The sequence below is a fragment of the Spermophilus citellus genome, assembly GCF_964194105.1.
Source record: "Spermophilus citellus genome assembly, chromosome: 1".
Classification (NCBI taxonomy): Eukaryota; Metazoa; Chordata; class Mammalia; order Rodentia; family Sciuridae; genus Spermophilus; species Spermophilus citellus.
This window is the reverse complement of record NC_138182.1, coordinates 570,305-591,574: the sequence shown is the minus strand read 5'-3', so window position 1 is coordinate 591,574 and position 21,270 is coordinate 570,305. Positions and strand designations below refer to the sequence as shown.

The 21,270-nt window shown below is 61.2% G+C and overlaps 1 protein-coding gene across 3 annotated transcripts in view; it reads left to right on the top strand.

Moving 5' to 3' along the window:
- The first annotated feature begins 227 nt into the window (after positions 1-227).
- The window catches only part of TFDP1 (transcription factor Dp-1), a 32,278-nt gene continuing 11,235 nt past the window's right edge, over positions 228-21,270 (top strand). The window contains exons 1-3 of one of the 3 annotated variants that reach the window (XM_081297853.1): positions 228-296; positions 1,078-1,151; positions 16,217-16,283. In XM_081297853.1, the coding sequence (XP_081153979.1) occupies positions 1,140-1,151; positions 16,217-16,283 (79 nt within the window). In that variant the 5' untranslated portion in view covers positions 228-296; positions 1,078-1,139. Of the gene's footprint in view, positions 402-518; positions 737-1,077; positions 1,152-16,216; positions 16,284-21,270 lie in introns of those variants that run through there. The other 2 variants (XM_081297851.1, XM_081297852.1) reach the window with 2 other exon arrangements.

Below are 21,270 nucleotides of genomic sequence, written 5' to 3'. Positions count from 1 at the left end.
CACGTGGCCCCTCTCCATGCGCACACAGGCGAGCGCGCACCGCGCGCTCTGGCGCCAGCCCGTCTCCACCCGCCTGGCGCACGCGCACTCGAGAACGCGCGCGCGTCCGCACCCCCAGGGCGGGCGGCACCGGCGGGAGGAGAAGGAGCTGAGCGGCGGGAGGAGGAGGAGGAGGAGGAGGAGGAGGAGGGCGCTGAAGGCGCGAAAAGGCGCGCAGGCGCGCTGCGCGAAGCGGGCCGCCGCGCCCACGTCACCGCGCCGCGCGCACGTCACGCCGGCCCGACGCTCGGCCCAGGGTGAGCCCGCGTCCCGGCGCCGCTGGCCCAGGGCAGGGACCCGCCACGGCCGGACCTCCCGGCCGGCGCCGCGCCCGCGCCCAGCGCGCCCGCCCGGCGAGCCAGGTGCGGCGGGGCGGGCGGGGGGTGCGGCGGCACCCGGCCGGCTGCATCCCGTGGCCCGCCGCCCCGGCCCGGCCCGGCCCGCGCCCCCAGCCGGCCCGGCCTGCGCCGGGGCTCTGCAGGCCGGCGGGCGGCGGGCGGGGGTCCCCGGCCGCCCCCGCGCCTTCGCAGCGCGCGCGGGGGCTGGGCCGCGGGGCCTAGTGACAGGTCGAGGCGGGCGGGTCCCGTGGAGCCCACCTGTCAGAGTAGCCGGCCGCGGCCCCGGGGGTCTCGGTGGGACGGAGAACCTGCGCGCTGCGCTGGGAGCCGGGGGGAGCCCCTCCGGGCCTCCTGCCCAGGTGGGGCCTTGTGCCCCGTTGAGGGGGGTGTCCTTGTGCCCCGGAGGGTGGAAGTGAGCCCTGACCGCTGTGCTGCGGGGCCCAGGAGCTGGGGTCCTGCACTGGCCCTCTGACTGCAGGTGCTGCGGGGTGTCCTGGGGTGCGATTCCATTTGGAGAGGTGGCCTGAAACCCACTGTGGGACCTGCTTGGCCAGCTCCACTGTCAGGATTGGGCAGAGAAGGCCCTATTGCCTGGAGGCCCGCGTGCGGGTGGGGGAAGGCATTGCCTTTCAGTCGTGGTGTGTGCGAAACTTCTTTTTTCATTCTTACTCATCATCTGTCTTTCCTTTTTTTCTGCCAGAAGAGTCAGTTTTCTCCTGTGGAGGTGCACAGCTTTAGCCTCGATTTCCTGGATCTGGTAACATGGCAAAAGATGTAAGTATTTCTGCTTCTTGTGGCAGACAGGTGTCAGCAGGGCTCATTCTCGGGGGCTTTCCCTTTATTTCAGGAGGCAGCACGTGGACTGCGGTAGTATACATTTTCAGACTTTTGAGCCCAGGTGGCAGGATAGAGGTGAGAGATGAAGGGGTCCAATGCTTCCTGCTCTTTGTCACTCCAGCCCTGGTGCAGGGTGCTCCGGTGATGCCCCTGGCAGTGTTTTCTGTACCTCCAGACTGCACTGAATCTATATGTGCAAACCCACCCTTTGTCCAGGGAGGTGGAGGGTGTTGCAGGCTCTGTGGCCTTGTGCACAGGAGGGCTGGCTGGCACCCAGGGGCCTGGGGCTTGGGCTGCGTCTGTCTTGCATATGGTGGAGGACAGAAATTCAGCCCTGCTGGGTCAAACACTGACACTCATTTGGCTCTGTTTTCTCAGAAGGGTGGTGTTTGGTGATAATGAAATGTGGTACACTGTGCTAGTTAGTTTAGCTTTGTGTAGCCTTGAAACTGTTGGATATCCTGAGTAACTTTTACAACTGGGATGGAGAAATAGACTCTTAGGTCTGGAAATTGTAGTTGATGCTGTTGGTCTTATAGTTCTTTGTAATATCTGTGTCATTGCCTTATGCCAGCGGTACCCTTGTGTTCCTGGGAATGTAGTGTTCCAGAAGCATTTATGTATTTATCTTTCACTGTGCATAGTTGGAAACAGGCAGGTGAGCTGCCTGAGACAGAACACAGGAGTGTGGTGGGGACGCGTCCACAGCGCTGCCCCGGAGAGCTTGTGTGGACCCGCCTGTCGGCAGAGGCTCTGCAGGTCCCAGGGGAGCTAGGCCCAGGGTGCCCTGGGCCTGCCTCTGGGAGGCACGTCACTGCAGGTAGGCCAGTGTGGCTAGCTGAAGTCACAGTGTGTAAGTGCTGTTGGGTGGCTTTTGGTCGAGGGCCATGCCCTCCTCTCTTGTGTGCATGCCCTAAAGGTGCAAGCGCCTGGGCACATGATCAGAAAGCAGCCGATGCCTTAGATGGTCTAAAGTGGGGATGGGTCCCCGTGACCTGTGTGGGTGCTTCTGGGTTGTGTCATCACCCTATTGAGCACACGTCACTGACGTGGTCTGAGGCCCTCTTAATTCCACGTCATCTGCTTGGCACTGTGCGCCTGGTGTGTACACCATGAGGCTCCCATGGATGTGTTGGCTGTGGTCAGGCTTGGCTATGTCTGGTTGAGGAAGACTAAGTCCCTGGACATGGCCACATGTCAAGTGAGGTGGGCTGGTGCAGGGTGGGCCCAGCCCCAGCTAGTCTTGGGTCATTCACTATGGTGATGGGGCGATGCTATGAAGTGGTGACCTGGCCCTGCAGGCCGTGGAATAGCTGGGTAGAGAGGCAGATGGCCTTCCCTGTTCAGGCTGGGCCTGTTCTCTAGCCAACCCATTTCCTTGAAGTAGGGGCATGACATTTGCGTTTCAGAAGGGACTTTGCAGCTTGTACCAGAGGAGACATAGAGGCACACTGAGGTTTTCTAAGCAGTGCACTGGTGAGTGTTGGAAGCCCAGCCTGTTGGAGGGAGTGTCTGGGACCCACTGTGCAGAGCCTGGGGTTTCATGGAGGACCCTGGGGCCCAGGGGAGGGGACAGACAAAGAGACCATGAGGGTTGGTGGAAGACTGTGAAGAGGAGAGGGAGCGCTGGCCACATGCTGGCCCTGTGATACCAGCAAGTCTGGGGAGGGACCCCATGTATGTAGTACAGCGAAGAACAGGGTTGTGCAGAGCCCAGCTGTAGGAGCATCTGAACAGTGGTGATGATGGGCAGTGGGCGCCCGAGGCTGGACATACCGGAGCCGGTGCTCCACGAGGGAGAAGAAAGGTGGTCTGGGAGGACGTGGGGAGGGAGTAGGCGGGTGGGCGGTGGTGTGCTCAGTGAAGGCAGGCCACCTTGCTCAGGGCTGGGCTTCAGGGCCATGCATGAGTGCCTGTGGCCTGCACGGTCAATGTCCTCTCTTGGGGTCTCCCCTAGTGCTCACTGCCTGGGGAGCTGTGACCACTGGTCCAGCCCAACTTGTCATGACAGGGAGGTTTGTAAGTGGTGAGGGAGGGGATGTCATTTCACACGGTGCTGAAGGGAGGGAGCCTTTGCTGACTGGAGCCCGTGGCCACCCTCTGAGCTCCGCTGCCGTTTGTGGGGAGAAGGATGTGCACCCAGTGCAGCGAGTCCTCCTCATCTGCAGTTCTGCACTTGCCATTTCAACCAACTGCAAGTGGAAAATGTTTCTAAAACCCTGCATCTGCACTGGACATGCAGTCTCTTTGCATGTTGCTATTCTCTGGACAAGGCAGAGTGACTGCTGTCAGCGCAGTGTCTGCAAGTGCTGGGTACCTGAGACATCTGGAGATGATTGAAGTCCGCAGGAGACATGTGTGGTCACATGCAAGCCCCGAACACATTATGGGAGCCCTTTGAGCTTTGCTGGATCTCAGTGTCCGTCAAGATCTCGGAGCCATCTCTGTGGATACTGGGGGATGACCGTGTGTTCTGGGAGCACATGTGGGTCACTGGTCATTTGCCCTGCAGAGAGCATGGCCGTGTGAGTGGGTGCCTGGGTCCAGTCCCTTGGATGCCTGGACTGTGCTGCCCGGTTGTGTACTGGGGTTTCTGGAAAAATCTTCAAGTGTTCTTTGAGAGCAGAGAGCAAAGGGAGCCATGTCACGGTCTCAGCTCTCTGTGGTGTAACCAAGAGACCTAGTTAATGTCTGGAGCAGATGATGACTTTACCAAGGTGCTGTGCACCTCGCAGGCCTAGACGGAAAGGGGCCCTGCTGTCCCTGCGGCCTTGGGAGAGCAGGTACAGCATCAGTGCCTGGGCCTGACTGGATGGAGGGACCTCGTGGAGATGAGCAGGCTGCAGGTGTCGTCCTGGGCCAGGCTATTCTCCAGGGGAGGAAGGCGTGGAAGCCAACAGCAGCTCTTGGAACCTGGTGCTTAGGCCAGTGGGCAGTCCGGGCGCCGGGCCAGGAGAAAGACAGGCCCTCTTCACTGAGTCCACCCTTTCTAATCTTTGTTGTTTCAAGGTGCTGAGGTTCGAGCCCGGCCTGAGCTTTTGGAGCACAGTGCCTCTGAGCTGACCCAGGCTTGGCTCTTCCAGCCATTCTGTTGGTGGGGGGTGTGTGGTCTGCAGTCCTCATGCCCGTCCACCTGCAGGATGTGTGCATGTACTCTGGGTGAGAGTTCTCAAAATTGCCCGGTTTCGCGGATGCTCTCACACTCAGTATTTAAGGAGTTAATTCATTGTTTTTCATCGTAGAATAGTTGGAAAATTCACTTTGGAGTTGCTACTTGGCTTGCCTTGGGTGTAGTTCTGCTGTTTGTTGGAGGGACGTGATGTCTTCAGTCTCGCTCAGACAGGCCCCAGGAAGGGCCTAGTGTGCCCAGGTCTGAGGGCCAGCTGGCCGTTGGCCTTCTGTCCGGTTTGTGTGTTGGCCCTCATGGAGCCTGATTCTTCATCTTTGAGCTGGGTCAGTGAATGCTCACTGGCTGAGCCTCTGCATGTCCTGCCCACCAAGGGTGTGCTTGAGGATGCTGACCTGGGTTTCCGGGTCACGGGGATTGGGCTGTCCTTGCTGTGCTGCTAGAGATTCTGAGACCTGAGTGGAGAGCCATGCCTGTTACTTGAGCTCTGGTCTCTGTCAGTGGTGGATGGGAATGACCCCTGTGCACCTCTGTGGCCCTGGCACAGCCTGCTTGAGTCGGGAGCTTGCCCTGGTGTCCTGGGCTCCCATTAGGTCCAAGAAAGCAGGACTGATGGCCCTGAGATGTGGGCAGGAAGATAGCCAGATGCCCAGGCCAACCCTGCTCCAGCTCTGCCCTGCCTGCCCTCCACATGTCTGCAGAGTCCTTCCCTCCGGGTGTGAACCTGCAGGGGATGTCCTACGTTCCTAGGTCTGTTCTGGGTGGCGGGCAGCTCCTGGTGGAGACTGGGTGCTGTTCTTTCTGAGCCGCTGTTGGCTGGTCACGGTGGGCTGTGCTGCCCGTCACTGTTGGGAGTTTTAATCCAGCCGAGTTCTTCTTATTAAATGAGAGTGATCTCGGAGAGTTTTGGGGAGTCCTAGGAAAGCAGCCGGAAGAGAAAGCTGTTTGCCTGTGAGCACCCGGTTGGGTCTCCACTTAGTGGGCCACAGGGGCTGGACTGCCCACCTGTCTGACTTCTCCTCCACGCTGGCCACTTTTTTCAGCAGCTGTCTGTTTGACGTGCTGCGGGGTTGTAAGTGGTCAGTCGCTGGAACAGCGAGTTGACATGGGAAGCGAAACACAGCGCTTGGACCTTAGTTCACTTCAGGCCAGCGGATACCACAGTCCTGTGGTGGACACAGTCACGTTTCTCCTGTGGAAGCCCCTCCTCGGAACCAGGTCCTCTGCACAGTCCATTTCCGGGACACCAGTCTGATTTCTGCAGGATGAATAGGGAGCAAAAAGATATTTAAAGACCCACACGCACCCTCCTGGACTGTCTGCAAGTGTCCCCGGCTTTTAAGAACAAACACAGCCGGGGGAGAGTGGGGTGAGTCCTGGACGGCGCTGCCGTCTGTGGATGCCCAGTGCTTCCAGCAGGTTGGCACACATCCACAGGGGTCTTTAGCACAGATCCTTGGCGGTGTGTAAACGTGTGCATTGACACATGCCGTGCCTTTGAGGTGTGAGAGTCCTGTGGGAGTGTGGGCCAGGTCCGCCCTATGTGCTTCAGACGGCAGGACATGACTCTACTCCCAGCACTCTGTTTCCACGTGGAGGTGATAACAATGTCCAGGCCCACGGAGTTCCTCAGCTGGACGGGTGAAAGTAGGAGTTACATCTTGTTTCAGTTGGCCTTTTTACACTTGGTGAGTGTGTCCTGTCCTCAGTTGTCTTTATCTGTTTCATGTTGACTTGCATGGACTCATTTTTTTTTAAGCCTGAGTGGATATCTTTTTTTTTTTTTTTTTTTGGCATCAGGGATTGAACCTTGGGGTGCTTATCCCTGAGCCACATCCCCAGGCCTTTATATTTTTTGAGACAGGGTCGCACTGAGTTGCTTAGGGCCTCACCACTGCTGAGGCTGGTTTTGAACTTGCGATCCTCCTACTTTATCCTCCCAAGTCATTGGGATCATAGGCTGCACCACTGTACCCAGCTGTGTACCTTACATTTCAGCGTAAAATACAGATGGATTTTAGATAGTGCCAGGAGTGTTCTTTTTTGTTGTGGTGGTGGTGCTGGGGTTTGAACCCAGGGCCTTGTGCATGCCAGGCAAGCACTCTGCCAACTGAGCTGTATCCCCAGCCCCCAGGATGTGTTCTTGAGTGGCCATCACCATTTATTTGCTCTTCCTTACTTGGTGTGGCCCTCAAGTCCTGGAGGCCCAGGTCCACAGAGCAGTGGATGTGTCTGTGGGCTCTGGGTGAGAGGTGACAGTGCCCTGTGAGGTCCAGCCCACCAGACCTCTTGTGATCTGCTTCTGCTGTCTGGAAACTGGAGGAGTTTGGATGGGGCTTATTTGGGCTCCACTGTGTGCTTGGCCTTTCCGAAAAGGCAGGGTGTGTTTATATTCTTTTTGTGCTGGAGATGGAACCGGGCCTCAGGACCCAGGCTCAGCACTGCTCTACCTGAGCCACACCCCAGCCCTGGGGTGTGCACTAGATACCTGGGCCACCTCTGTTGATGGGCACTCACCTTACTTTGCAGGAAGAAGGAGATACCTGTGTTTGCATTTCAGCTGCCTGGTGTCTTCATGGCTGAGCCTTCCTATCGGTGGTCTGCTCTGCTTTTGGGTTAATTGCTATTTCTTCTCGGCCATCATAGCTTTAGAGCATCTTTTGAAAACCTGCCATTCTTGGTGTGTTCACCTATGAAACAACATAGCGGAGAGGGGCCTTCATGCCCTCTGTGTTGTGGCCTGGGCATGGCTGGCTGGGGGGCTCTGGGGTTCTCCAGCCCTGACTCCATCCTGGGTGCAGTCAGCTGCGCAGTCGGTGCCTTGGGCTTTGTGCCTCGCGGCTTTGAGGCCTCGAGCAGCAGAGGCCTGCAGGTGAACGCAGGGTGGCTTTGGTTTAGGGAAGTGGCGGGCACACCAGCCCTGGGGTTCCAGCTTGGTTGGTCTCTGTACAGAACGCCACGCCCTGGCCTGTCTGGGAGTGTCGTGGGACCAGTGGCCCCATCTGCCCTGGCTCCTCATGCTCTGGACCCCCCACAGCTCAGCAGCACTGCACTCACCCCCACGACCTGCCCCGGAGACACAGGGGGTGGGGTGCAGGCAGAAGCTGGCAGAACCCGGTGGCACGTGGCATCTCTGGCAGAGAGCAAGAGTGAAAGCGGAGGCCGGGGCACTTCCTAGCAGGCCACAGGCCTCTCTGGTTGGACCAGAGCTAGGTGGGCTTGAAGAGGAGGGGGTGAGTGTGCTGCCTGGGGTTGGGAGCCGGGTGGAGGAGGCAGCCACGTGGCCCGTGATGGAGAGGCTGCCCAGCTGCTTGGCTTTGATGTGTCCCTCTTGGGAAGGTGGCCTGGGCCTGGCTGATGTGTGATGTGGTCAGCTCCCAAGTGTCTGCACCTCAGTGCCGATTTCTCCTGCTCCTCGGCCTCCCTGCAGCGCCCCCCTGACTCTCTGCGTCGGCCTCTGAGAATGGCGCCTTGTAAGTCACCCGCCCCGTCAGCTTCTCTGAGGACCCGGGATTAATGTTACTGCTGGGGCTGTCAGTGGGAGCTGCCCTTTCTTTCCTTCCTGGCCTCTCTGACTTTCTGGACACATCTGCTGCTGTCTGTGGAATGGACCTCTGCTGCCTGGACTCCTGCTGGCTAGCGCCGGGGGCTGGGGCAGCAGGTCTGTGGCTGCACCTCTTTCCTGCCTGGCCAGCCCCCAGTCTTGCCACGCGTCGGGAAAGGAAACAGCCTCGTTACATGTCTATTAACAAAACAGAGATTTTCTTGAAATCCTCACAGTGCACAAAGGTGTCAGGAAGGAAGGGACCTGAAGCCAAAGCCGGGTGGCCTGTTCTGGGTGTCCTGGGTGTCCACCCAGGCGCCTGAGCTGCGGTTTTGCCCACATGAACTTACCTACCCTGCTCTCTTCTGTTTTTTTAATTTTGGCCCTTTGGAGGGGGCACCCAGATCCCACATACGCACCCACCTCCCCAGGCTCTTGCAGCACCCGCCCTCCCCCCTGCCAGCCCTCCCCTTCCTCCCCCTCTGCATCGTCCGCACATCTTGGGGACACTCGGTGACGTGGCGTGGTCTGGCAGAGGCCCTGCCCTCCCCTCCTCCGACCCTCCCTCTTGTCTGGTCTCCCTGTTCCACGGGACCCTCTTCTCCTTCCCTCTGGCTCCCGCGTGTGAGGGGGTGCTGGACACAGGCCTGCGCCTGGCTCTTTCCCTCCACAGTTTGCCCTGGGCTTTTTCATGGCAGCAATTTTAAATGCTCCTAAGGAACAAGCAGGGAGCTTGTGCTGGAGGCCTGCGTCCCTGCTGCCTGTGTCGGGACGGTCCCTCCATTCAGGCTTGCCCCCCAGAGACAGCGCCTTCAGCAGGGCCCAGGCAGGCAGCCTGCTCCCACGTTTCCCTGAAGGCAGCTCTGGGACCCCGGCCTCTCAGGCCAGTGTGCAGGTCTGGAGCCCCTGCAGGGTCCACCTCCTGGTGCCCCCCCTGGAGTGTTGGTTAGGGTAGAGGAGGTCCGGAGGCTTCTCCTGAGGAACAGGCCTCCTGCTTGTGGGCTAGCAGAGAGGAGGCCTCTGCCGCTGTCCCCAGGAGGGCCGCACCCTCAGGGTGTTCACCTTTGTGTGAGCAGATCTCACTGCAGACCCCGTGGGCTGGGGCCGGCTGCTGGAGACGGGTTCTTGGAAGTGGGGCTTTGGACCTGGGATCGAGGGCTGGAGAGGCAGCCTCCAGGCTCAGAGGTGCATTGGCCAGTTGTGGCTGCGACTGTTGCCTGCCCTGGTGTGGTCCCCCTGGTCTGGTGTCTTCTGTCAGGCCTCGGTCTTTCTTGGGTACAGGGCTGAACCCAGGGTCTGCCACTGAGGGGCAGCTGCAGCCCACGGTTTGCTTTGAGGCTGTCTTCCGAGTTGCCCCGGCTGGCCTATGCCATTCTCCCACCCCGGCCCTCCCTGTGGTCAGTGTATGCCGTGCTGTGTGGGGCTGCCTGGGTCCACCCTTGCCCCCTCAGCTTGCACCTTCCCTCGGCCTTGCTGGACCGCCCTGCTAGCTCTCCAGTGTGCAGCTAGTGCGCTGTCCCTCCGTGGAGCCTTCCTTTGGTTCTTTGCTGTGTTCTGAGGCCTGAGTCTGAGCACTTGAGCATGTCAGCATGTCCTGGTGCTTCTGCCCCAATCCCTGGGGTCCAGCTCTGACCTGGGCTGTAGCTGTGGCTGCCCGCTGGACATTAAGGTCAGGAGGGCTCAAGGCTCTGGTGCACCTCCTTCAGCCAGGCAGGTGTCCTGAGGCCGTGGACTCTGGGCCTTGTCCTGGGAGAGGGCCCCCACTTGGAGGTTCTCGGTGTCTCCCCAGATGTGGCCTGGGGCCTTCTCCCTGGGTGTCTCATCTCTGGGGGTCTTCCCAGGTCTACGAGGCCTGGGTGTGGGAGGGGCCTGCTCCGCTTCCTCCTGAAGGGAGTCCTTTCCTTCTCACAGGGGTCCTCAGTGCAGAGCTGAGTCACCCTGATTGACACGTCTTGTGCCTGTTTCTGGCGTAGTCTGAAAGTCCTTGTCACGCTCTGCAGCACTGTGACTCCATTTCCACTGAGCCCGCCTGTGGCGCACCTGGGTCTTCTCACCACAGCCCTGCCGAACTCCACGCTGGTGGCGGACGTGTCTGCGTGTGACCAAGAAGAGCTGGGCTGGCCGAGTGTCTCTAGCTAAGTGACCTGTGACAGCGTCGGGTACTGCACAGTGTGCAGCTGAGCCCATGTGCTGCGGGGAGGGCGCTGGCTGCAGGACCCCTCCACCTCGTGGGCCGCCCTGTGCAAGCAGGGGCCTCATTGGTCTCTTCTCAGGAATTTTTACTTTTATGCCCTTGAATCTGTGATGGGTGTGCTCTTGCCAACTCCTGAGATGCTTTCAAGCCTCATTCCTCCTGTCTTTGGGTAAAGTATTGAGCATCTTTTTAGTGGCTATAACGTCTTTAACAACCCACTTTCCTTAGCCCTAGCTTTACTCAGTTTTCTGGCCAAACTGTGAGTTTTTCAAATACTTAGCTTTCTGCTCCTGATTATCACAATGAATTTGACTAAAAGCAACCAGCAACTTCATGCTCCCACCTGAACGTATGCTACCTTGAAATCTCCTTCACCAGATTGATGAGTTCATCACCTTTAAATTCACCCTCATGGAAAGTCTCAGGACATGAAGAAAAATGCAGTTAACATCTTAGCCAGAATGTGACACAGAGGGCCTCTGGTCCAATGCCAGGAGAGTCCTATGAAGTCTCATGAGCCCAGTCTTTACTGTCCACAGTCCTGTCGGCCTTCTGGTCTCTGAGCTCCCACCAGAACCGCCGTCAGGTTCCACCTACAGCAATCAAAGCTTTTCCAGCTGGCATCACTAAGGTTTTCAAAGTAACTCCCACAGACTCCAAGAAGCCCCCACAGCTTCTGAACCTCATGGGTCAGGTTAGTCCCCACAGTGACCCCTCCTCTCAGTACCAATTTCAGTTCTAGTCACTGTTTGCTGCCGTGATCAAGGTGCCTGCCAAGACCCATCAGAGGAAGGGAAATTCACCTGGCACTCCCCTTCCTCATCCACGGGTGGGTGGCCCTGCTTCTCAAGGCCTGAGGTGGAGCTGCAGGTCCGGGCAGGAGTGTGTGATGCAGGAGAGCAGCTGGGGACATCAGGCCAGGGCACAGAGAGAGCATATGCCCCCGAGGCACACCCTCAGGGACGCACCTCCGCCTGCCAACCCCACCTCCCTGGTGTGCCCTCCCAGCTCACCCCTGTGGGGTTGACCCAGTCAGTTCCCCCTGAACCCTCTTGCCTGTCTCCCACCTGCGCAGTCACACCTGGTAATGCAGTCTCCCTGGCTCCGTGGGCTTTTCATATGGAGCTGCTGCGTTTCCAGGGCTGCTGTGGGGCACTGGACTCTGCCCTACTGGACTCTGCCCTACTGGACTCTGCTGGGTCCCTGCAGGGTGGCTGTTGAGGTGGTGGTTTCTGGTCCTGAGGCTGGGTGGTAGCCTTGAGTTGTGGTGCTGTCTCCGATGGGCCGGTCCTGGTGGTACACTGGACGTCAGGCGGTGTGTGTCCACTCGGAGTGCCGAGCTATGTGCGTGACTGGCTGTGAGTTGTCATGGTTGGTCAGCGACTGCTGGAGGCTGGCCTCTGTCACTGTCACGTGGTCCTCAGACTTTGGTGTCTGATGCTCTGAAGCCTCCCTGCTCCCGTGGTGCTCGTCCCCTCGTGGTCTGCCGCTCCTGTACTCCAGTGCCAGGCTTCAGCTGATGGGCCGCAGTGGGCCGGGCTGCCCTGGGGTGCAGGGTGCTCGTGTGCAGGGTCACCTGTTCCTGGCCTGGTTGTGGGCCTGGGAGGCTGGACCGCTAAGCGGCAGGCCCTTGCTCCAGTGTTCCCTTGTGGACGAAGCTTTTCTAGCTTCATCACGAAGCTTCCCCCAGGAAGAAGCCTGGGTCGCCGCAGTGGGCGTGCCCATGGCTGCGCTGGACCTTGCTGGAGCTGGGCCACTCCCAGCAGAGCTGGTGCCTCATCTCCACGGCCCTGCACCCTGGCCAGGGGGACGTCCCAGGACTGGCTGGGTGGGCAGGGAGGCACCAGGCCGGTGGTGAGGGTGGAGGCACCTCGTCTTGCCCCCTCGCTGTCCTGCCCTTAGTTTCTCGTGCTCAGGCCTCAGTTCAGTCCTGCAGCGCGGTGCTGGTCCCAGGCTCTGGGAAGGGGGCTGTGGGCCGCGTGCCGGAGCCCGCCTGGGAGCCCCGGCGGGTCTGAGCGGAGATGGTGATGGCCCGTCCTGGGCTGTCCCTGGTGACTGCAGCGATGGCCTGCTTGGACCCTGGAGGCCCTGCTTCCCGGGCGTGGCTCCCGGTCCCCGGAGAGGAGAGAATCGCCCCGTGCGCTGTTCGGGCGCTCGTTCGTGGTGACGCCGTGGGGCCGCGCTGCGTTTCCTGCAGGAGCCCCAGTCTTGGCCCTCCTCACCCTGGCAGGCCCACCCCTCGGCGGAGCCTCCTGATGGTGGCCATTCAGCTGGCCACTGCTGGGAGGGGGTCCCTTGTTTTTACCTTTGTTGTTGCAGATGGGCACGATGCCTTTCCTTTTAAATGGTTTTTATGTGGTGCTGAGGCACAAACCCTGTGCCTCACACGTGTTAGGCGAGTGCTCTGCCACTGAGCCCCAGCCCCAGCCTTTCTATTTTAAGACAGGGTCTCACTGAGTTGCTGAGGCTGGCCTTGAACTTGGGATGCTCCTGTCTCAGCCTCCCGAGTCACCAGGATGATAGGGGTGGCCACTGCCTGGCTGTGAGGGTCCTTTCTAACAGCGGAGTCACGGTGAGAAGCTGCGCGAGGTCTCGGCCGGCCCAGGAGCTGTTGTGGTGCCGAGTCGGACGCTAGAGCCGGCTGGGACTGCAGCGAGGGTTCTTTTCAGGGAAGGCCAGGTGATGTCCTGCTCATGACAGGGTGTTGCTGACCTCACCACTGCCCCGCAGCGACCTCCCTTGAGGGCCTCTGGTTGGTGGTGAGTGGAGGGGGCTGGGCTCTGCTGGGCCAGTGGGCGCAGCCTCCTCGTAGAGCCAAGGTTCCACATACAATGGCTCTGAGTCACCCTCAGCTGCCGCGTCGGGCACCTGCTGCGGTGACCCACACAGGTGGGGATTCACTGGTGAAGGTGACACGTTTATTGACCTTGGTGGCCGTGGGTCAGGATGTAGGAGGGTGTGACGGGAGACTCCTGTCCCCAGATTGGGGTGCTGTGCAGATCTGCAGTGGCTGGGCCTAGAGATGCTTCTGAGGACCCCGCTTGGCCGTGGGCAGGGTCTGCTCAGGTGTCCTTGCAGACTGGCCATTGGCTTCCCAGAGAAAACCGCAGGGCAGGGTGCTGGCTGTAGAAGTCAGCCACATTCCCAGTGTCCTGCCACAGGGCTCCGTGTGGTGAGGATGGCCCGGGTACACACTGGTGACAATCCGTCTCAGTTTCCTCAGGCTACTGTGACAAACGCACCTGGTAGCTTATAAGGGACAGAAACTATTTCTCACGTTCTGGAGGCTACAGATCGCTGGTTGGGGTGTGGCGGGGACCACCTTGCTCCTGCTGTGTCCTAATGTGGGAGGGGCCGGCTCCATCCCATCACGAGGCTGCACCTGTGACGCTGAGAGTCAGTGCTCAGGACAGATGCGCAGCCTCCTGAAGGTGGCCACTCAGCTGCGGCCCAGCTGCAGAGAGTTGGTCTGCTGAGTCCTGTCCCGGGGGTCACCGGCTCTGCAGTGTCGGCTCCTGGGGGACTTGGTGTGCTGCCCTCCAGACAGTGCCGCAGGAGCCCAGCTGGTTTGGTCCCCGATTTCCTCCTTGGAGGGGAGAGCTTGCATGGCCCTTGTGGTTGTGACAGTCTGAAGGAGCTTTCTGCGCTTTCAGCTCTGGTGGGCAGCTGTGGTGTGTGTGCACCGGGAGCCTCCACGGCTGCAAACCAGGCCAGGCTTCCAGGGCCCAGGGACCTGCCTGGAAACGGGTGTGCTTTACCTGTTGGCTCTGGGCAGCTCTGATTCCGGGCAGCACAGCCCAAAAGCCAAGCCTGGGACCGAGGGCAGCTTCGCAAGGCTGGGCGTGATCTGCTCGTCACCCTGGGGGTGCAGCTGGGAGGCAGTTGGGGCAGCGGGGCCCGGGCCAGCACCCCACAGCAGAAGTCCCCCAAGTCACCCAGGCCGTCTCTGCTGCCCTGGGAAACCCACTCAGGTGGATGGGGGGATGCCCTGCCAAAGGCTGAAGGAAGGGGCACCGTGGGGTCTGGAGTGTCCGGTCTGCAGCCAGAGGCCTGGGGGTGGGCCAGCCCTTCAGGTGAGCGTCCTTGGAGAGCGTTGGAGGACTCGAGAAGAGGGGTTTATCTTACTGCTTTTGGGGAGTGAAACGGTGCCCGTTTGCCCAGCAGCTGGAGGCCTGGGTGGCAGGACGTGCAGGTGTCTGGCTTTGTGTCTTTCTTGCTTTGAAGTTCAGTTGCTGCCCCAGTCACCCCTGAACTTAGGCTCAGGTGGAGAGCCTGACCCCCACGTTCCATCTCTGGCCCTGGCCAGGGCTGGGCTGTCCACCCTGGCCAGTGAGCTCACCAGAGCTGCTGTGGAGCCTTGCAGGCCGCCCAGCGTCACGTGACGTCTTCCCCACAGTGCTGGGGTGGCCTCTGAGGCGGGTGGCACTGGATATTCTGCTCCTGTCTTGGCTGGGGATGGCCAAGCTGAGCCAGGAGCATCCGGGAGCCTGGCCCTGCCTGCTGCCCTCCTGCCGTGGCACCTGTGCGGTGTGTCTCAGAGCTGGCTGCTGTGGGTGGGGCACAGTGGGTGGTGTCTGCACGTCCCCCTGTCTGTTGCCTGGAGGCCTAACCTGCGTGTTCGCCTAGCAGATCTCGTGGACCGCAGGAAGCGTGGCTCTAGGCATCCTGTGTGCACCCTGCAGCCCTGCCCCTGGGAGGCTCTGCCCTGCTTCCAGCCTGACGGGGCGCCTCCCCCAGTCCCTTAGTCGTGGGAGAGGGTGCCCCAGAAGGAGCAGAGTAGCGCCAGAGCCAGTCTTCTGGGAATCGGGAGGGCTGGGCTCCATGGGGCTGGGCCACGGAGCCCGGTGGCATCCGGGAGTCTGTCTGTCCTCATCAGACCGAGTCCCCATGAGGCGGGAGCAGTGGTGGGCCAAGCCGCAGGCCCCAGACCCACGCCCAGGGCTGTCGGCCTCCCAGGGCCTGGGGAGCTGCGGAGAGGGACGCCTGTTGGAGCTGGGACTCGGGCTTCAGCCCTCCTGGCCACATCATGGCACCCTACTCGCCTGTGGATCTGTCCTCACCTAGGTGGCCTGGCCACTGGGTGCTGCTGCCCGCCTTGTGGCCCACCTGGCCTGGTGCTGTCCTGCCCACCCAGCATCTGTCCCCGGCTTCAGTGCCGACTGAGGCTCTGGCCAGCCATGCCGCCTGGCCCGCTACCTCCCCTGCCTGTGTGGCCCGAAGCTCACAGGCCACCTCCACCTCATCTCTGGGTTTCACGCCCAGGCTCTTACCTGCTGTCCTGGCCCTGGGCCTTACCTTCTGCACCTGCCTCTGCCTTTTCTGTGGTTGTCCAGACGAGACCCCCTCCTGCCCTCCACTGACCCGGCACTCCTGGTAAGGCCTGCGTCGCCAGCCCTCCTGACCACACCGTCATGGTTTCAGGCTCCTGCCTTCCCCTGGGCACGACCCATGGGCATTCCTGCCTGGTATGCTCACCTCTGGGCCTTCTCTCTGCCGCCCCTTGGCCCTGCTCACCTGGCCTCACCCATGGCCTCAGCCGGACTGAGCCTTCACCCCTGGCACCCTGGTGTCCGCCACCAGCTCCGTCTGTGGCCTTGCCCCCAGGCCTCTGTCGGGCCTCTCCTGGCTCTAAGGGGTGATCAGCCTGTCTTGCTTGTGGCCTCCCTCCTGCTGTCTGTGGGAAAGTGGAGGCCGGGGACCGGGAAGTGGCCCAGGGCCCTCCAGGCTTTGAGTATAGGCTGTGGCCAGTGTCCCTCTCTGTGTGTGGCCCTGACCCCATCTGTGGCTGTTTCTTCTGTGGGAAGGAGACTGAGCCTGCTGGTGTGTGTGCCTGGCCCTCCTGGAGCTCGGGGACCCGGGGCTGCCTCCTGTCCCAAGGCCTCAGGCCCCGCCTGGGCCGTCTCCTGGAGGAGGAGGGTGAGGTGCTGGCGAGACCCCGCCTGCTGCGTCCACGCCCTCTGCTGGACTGGGCCTTCCCTGCCCTCACAGTCACGGAGTCCCAGAGACCCTGCGGACACCCAGGGCCGGTCCTGAGGCTGGAGGCCCTGGTGGCCCGGTGGCCCCTGGGGTAGGAGGGCGGCCAGCGACGGCCGTGCGCGGGTGGCCCCGGTGCTCACTGCTGCTGTTGCTCTCCGCAGGCCGGTCTGATTGAAGCCAACGGAGAACTGAAGGTCTTCATAGACCAGAGCCTGAGTCCCGGGAAAGGTAAGCCTCCTGGTAGGGAAACGGAAGTGGGGTGAGTGTGGGGGCCTGGGCCGTGTGTCCGCCAGGCGCTGTGCTGACTCTCTTCCAGGGTCACGTGTTCTGAAGCTTAGGAGCTGTGGGAAGGCCTAGGGCTGCAGACCACATGTCCCCTCCGTGGTGGCCAGCACCATCCTTGGTGGGGCCCGCCCACCTGCTGTCCTCTGGCCGGGCCCAGGTGTCTGAAGCTGGCCACTTGAGGGGACCCTGGGGGCCCTGCTAACACCTGGGCCACTGGGTTCTCCAGAAACACGGCTGTGGGAGACGCATGTGCGTGAGGAAGGTGGTGGCTGCGGAGTGGCCAGCTGAAGTAGCAGGTGTGGGTACAGAGGGCCTAAGGAGTGGACGAGGCTCTGCGGGCGAGCAGTCTTCTGGGCCCGAGTCAGCCAGTGCCGGAGCAGCCCTTGCAGAGAGCTCCCAGCAGTCAGCCTGGGGGGCCTCGGGGAAGCCTGGGCTGCACATCACACTCTGAGACTCCACTCCTTTGCCCAGACAGACCCAGCTCACGGCTCCTTGGCCCGTAGAGCCCAGAGAGAAGAGCGCCTCCTGGAGGGACACAGGAGGCTCCAGGCGGCCGGCCTGCTGGTCACAGCTGTGCTCTGCAGCTTCCCCAGAGCCCAGAGCTGGGTGGATGCTGGCATCACCTGTGTGCACGTCCCAGCCACTGCCTTGTGCGGAGCCTCACTGCGGGATGAGGGGGGTAGTCATTCCTGGTCCTCGCCAGGCTGTAGAGGGCCAGGCCATGGGCTTTGTGTCCTGCTGTGTCTCGACTTGGCCAGGTGGCCGTGCCCGTCAGCCGCCACTCCTGCCTTCCTGTGTGTGCTCTGCCACTCAGCCCTGGGCCTCTGTCCTCAGGACACCAGATGGCAGTGTGCCCGTCCCTCCATGGGTCCTGGGCTCCGTTGACCCCCAGTTGTCCTGTGAACAGTGCGTGCTCATGGCCAAGCGTGACACACAGCCCAGGGCTCACTCCATGGAATGGGCACACCCTCTGCTGCAATGGGGAGCAGGTGTGCAGCTGGGGCGCAGCGCCCCCTCAGTGTGGCTTATGCATTGCAGGGGCCTCCCCGCCCGGGTGGAAGGCTGGGCTGTGTCACCTGTGCCTACAGACCTGGTTCTGTCCGGTGCAAACATTTCCTGGCAGTGTTAGTGTAAAACGTATGTTGGGAAAATTTAGAGTTTCCTGTCTGGGCTATGGCTTGCGATGCCGTGGGCTCGAGCAGGACCCTCCTGGGCCAGCACTCTCCTGGGGTTCCATGCTGGGGAGGCAACTGGACCCTGGGTCTCCTAGGCACTGTGTGCTCTAGGCACTGCATCCTCTAGGTCTCTGCACACCCGAGGATTCTACTCACTCTGGGCCCTGCTCACTCTGGGCCCTGCTCACTCTACGCCCTGCTCACTCTATGCCCTGCTCACTCTGGGCCCTGCTCACTCTACGCCCTGCTCACTCTGGGCCCTGCTCACTCTACGCCCTGCTCACTCTGGGCCCTGCTCACTCTGGGCCCTGCTCACTCTGGGCCCTGCTCACTCTGGGCCCTGCTCACTCTACGCCCTGCTCACTCTGGGCCCTGCTCACTCTGGGCCCTGCTCACTCTGGGCCCTGCTCACTCTGGGCCCTGCTCACTCTGGGCCCTGCTCACTCTGGGCCCTGCTCACTCTATGCCCTGCTCACTCTGGGCCCTGCTCACTCTGGGCCCTGCTCACTCTGGGCCCTGCTCACTCTACGCCCTGCTCACTCTACGCCCTGCTCACTCTGGGCCCTGCTCACTCTGGGCCCTGCTCACTCTACGCCCTGCTCACTCTGGGCCCTGCTCACTCTGGGCCCTGCTCACTCTACGCCCTGCTCACTCTACGCCCTGCTCACTCTACGCCCTGCTCACTCTGGGCCCTGCTCACTCAGGCCCCTGCTCACTCAGGCCCCTGCTCACTCTTGCCCACTTTTTTCAGAGGTGTTTCCTTCCTTTTAAATCCAATCTGCTGCATTTTGTTGTTGTTTTTCTTTCTTTTATTCATTTTGGTTTGGGTCTTCAGTATAATTTGGCATCCTCTCTTTTGACCTCTGTTTTTTCTGTGGCTCTTTCTCCTCTGACGTTGCCAGGGAGAGTGGCCAGGGTGGTGTGTGAGAGCCTCTTGTGACTGTCCCTGGTCCTGTGTTTCCCAGGGCTGCCCACCATCCACGCGGGTTGGTGGATCTGGCCTCGCTGTGCTGCTTGGCCTGGGCTCTCGTGGGCGGTGGCCGTGTCTCCTGTCATTTCCTCAGGAGTGTGGCCTTAAGCCTGTCCCGAGTTGCTTTCCGGTCCTCCTTTTCTCTATTTCCCTCTTGCTACCAGTCACTTTTTAGCCCCAGAACTTGTTTCTGCCTCGTGGTGGGTCCCCAGGCAAAGCCTGCTCCCCAGAGTCAGAGCTGTGTGTCACCTTGGGTGTGTCCCCTGCAGAGTTGGGCTGGGCCTGCCTGTGGGGCCCGCTATGTGTGGACACCTGTGCATGGTGCGTTTCTGCAGAGGGCACTGTGGGGCCTGTCCTGCTGTGGCCTGGTCTAGCCAGCCTGCCCATGGAGTGTGGGGTGGCCAGCGTGCAGCTCCATGTGCCTCTGGACCCTGTGATGGCTGCTGTGTGCGCAGGTTGGCCAGTCGGCAGGGCCACAGGCAGAAGCCATCTGACTGAGGTGTTCTCTGGTCGTTTAAGCCTGGCTAGCACACGGAGCATTCCTGGCACAGTGGGCGGGAAGTGACTCTAAGCCGCTCTGCAGGCGACTGCTGCCCACAGGTGTGCACAGGTGCTGAGGTCCCCCATGTGTGTCCAGCCATGGCCCTGAGGTCCCTACCCGTGTCTGGCCACAGTGCTGAGGTCCCTACGTGTGTCTGGCCACGGTGCTGAGGTCCCCCATGTGTCCAGCCACGGTGCTGAGGTCCCTACGTGTGTCTGGCCACGGTGCTGAGATCCCCCACTGTCCAGCCATGGCCCTGAGGTCCCTACGCGTGTCTGGCCACAGTGCTGAGGTCCCCCACGTGTCCAGCCACGGTGCTGAGGTCCCTACGTGTGTCTGGCCACAGTGCTGAGGTCCCTACATGTGTCTGGCCACAGTGCTGAGGTCCCCCACGTGTCCAGCCATGGTGCTGAGGTCCCTACGTGTGTCTGGCCACGGTGCTGAGGTCCCTACGTGTGTCTGGCCACGGTGCTGAGGTCCCTACGTGTGTCTGGCCATGGTGCTGAGGTCCCTACGTGTGTTTGGCCACAGTGCTGAGGTCCCCCACGTGTCCGGCCACAGTGCTGAGGTCCCTACGTGTGTCTGGCCACAGTGCTGAGGTCCCTACGTGTGTCTGGCCACAGTGCTGAGGTCCCTACGTGTGTCTGGCCACGGTGCTGAGGTCCCTACGTGTGTTTGGCCACGGTGCTGAGGTCCCCCACGTGTCCGGCCACGGTGCTGAGGTCCCTACGTGTGTTTGGCCACGGTGCTGAGGTCCCCCACTGTCCAGCCACGGTGCTGAGATCCCCCACTGTCCAGCCATGGCCCTGAGGTCCCTACGTGTGTCTGGCCACGGTGCTGAGGTCCCCCATGTGTCCAGCCATGGCCCTGAGGTCCCTACGCGTGTCTGGCCACGGTGCTGAGGTCCCCCACGTGTCCAGCCACGGTGCTGAGGTCCCTATGTGTGTCTGGCCACGGTGCTGAGGTCCCTATGCGTGTCTGGCCACGGTGCTGAGATCCCCCACGTGTCCAGCCATGGCCCTGAGGTCCCTACGTGTGTCTGGCCACAGTGCTGAGGTCCCCCACGTGTCCAGCCATGGTGCTGAGGTCCCTACTCGTGTCTGGCCATGGTGCTGAGGTCCCCCACTGTCCAGCCACGGTGCTGAGGTCCCTACATGTGTCTGGCCACGGTGCTGAGGTCCCTACGTGTGTCTGGCCACGGTGCTGAGGTCCCTATGTGTGTCTGGCCACGGTGCTGAGGTCCCTATGTGTGTCTGGCCACGGTGCTGAGATCCCCCACGTGTCCAGCCATGGCCCTGAGGTCCCTACGTGTGTCTGGCCACAGTGCTGAGGTCCCTACGTGTGTCTGGCCATGGCCCTGAGGTCCCTACTTGTGTCTGGCCACGGTGCTGAGGTCCCCCACTGTCCAGCCACGGTGCTGAGGTCCCTACGCGTGTTTGGCCACAGTGCTGAGATCCCCCACGTGTCCAGCCACGGTGCTGAGATCCCCCACTGTTCAGTCACGGTGCTGAGGTCCCTACGCGTGTTTGGCCACAGTGCTGAGGTCCCCCACTGTCCAGCCACGGTGCTGAGGTCCCCCACTGTCCAGCCACGGTGCTGAGGTCCCTACATGTGTCTGGCCACAGTGCGGTGCCTCTTCCCTGCGAGCCTCCGTCAGGGTGGCCTTTGCCTCAGGTTGGATGGTGGGCGCTGGCGAGGGTGGGAAGCTCAGGCTACAGGCCCAGGCCTGGTGGAGGATGTACCTGGCCCTGAAAGATCCAGGTGTAGCTGCCCTCACCGGCAGCCTGTCCTCAGCATGTGCTCAGAGTAGACGCTCCCTCTCCTGGTGTCCCTGCCGTGGGTAGGAGCCAGCCCAAGTGTCAGTGAGTGACCAAGGATCAGGTGACTTCAAACGTGAATGTTCTTTGGTCCAGAAACAGGCTGTATGGGCCGCTTCACCTGTGTGAGCCTGGACACCTCCAGGGGGCTCCTCCCGAGCTAAGCAGAACCTCAGCCTCGGGGGATAGTGGGGTCTCTGTGGAGTCCCAACGGCAGAAGACGGAGGCAGAGAAGAAAAGTGCTCACAGGGCGGGGAGGCCACAGGGCGCCACAGGTGCCTCGGGGACGTGGAGACCGTGGCCTCTGGTACGTGTGGTATGAGAGCCTGGATCTACCGTGGATGCAGTGTTGTTGCCACTGAGCCCCAGAAGTGGGTGCTGCGGGGTGAGGCTGTAGCACTGCAGCCTCTGCTGTCCACGTGTGTCC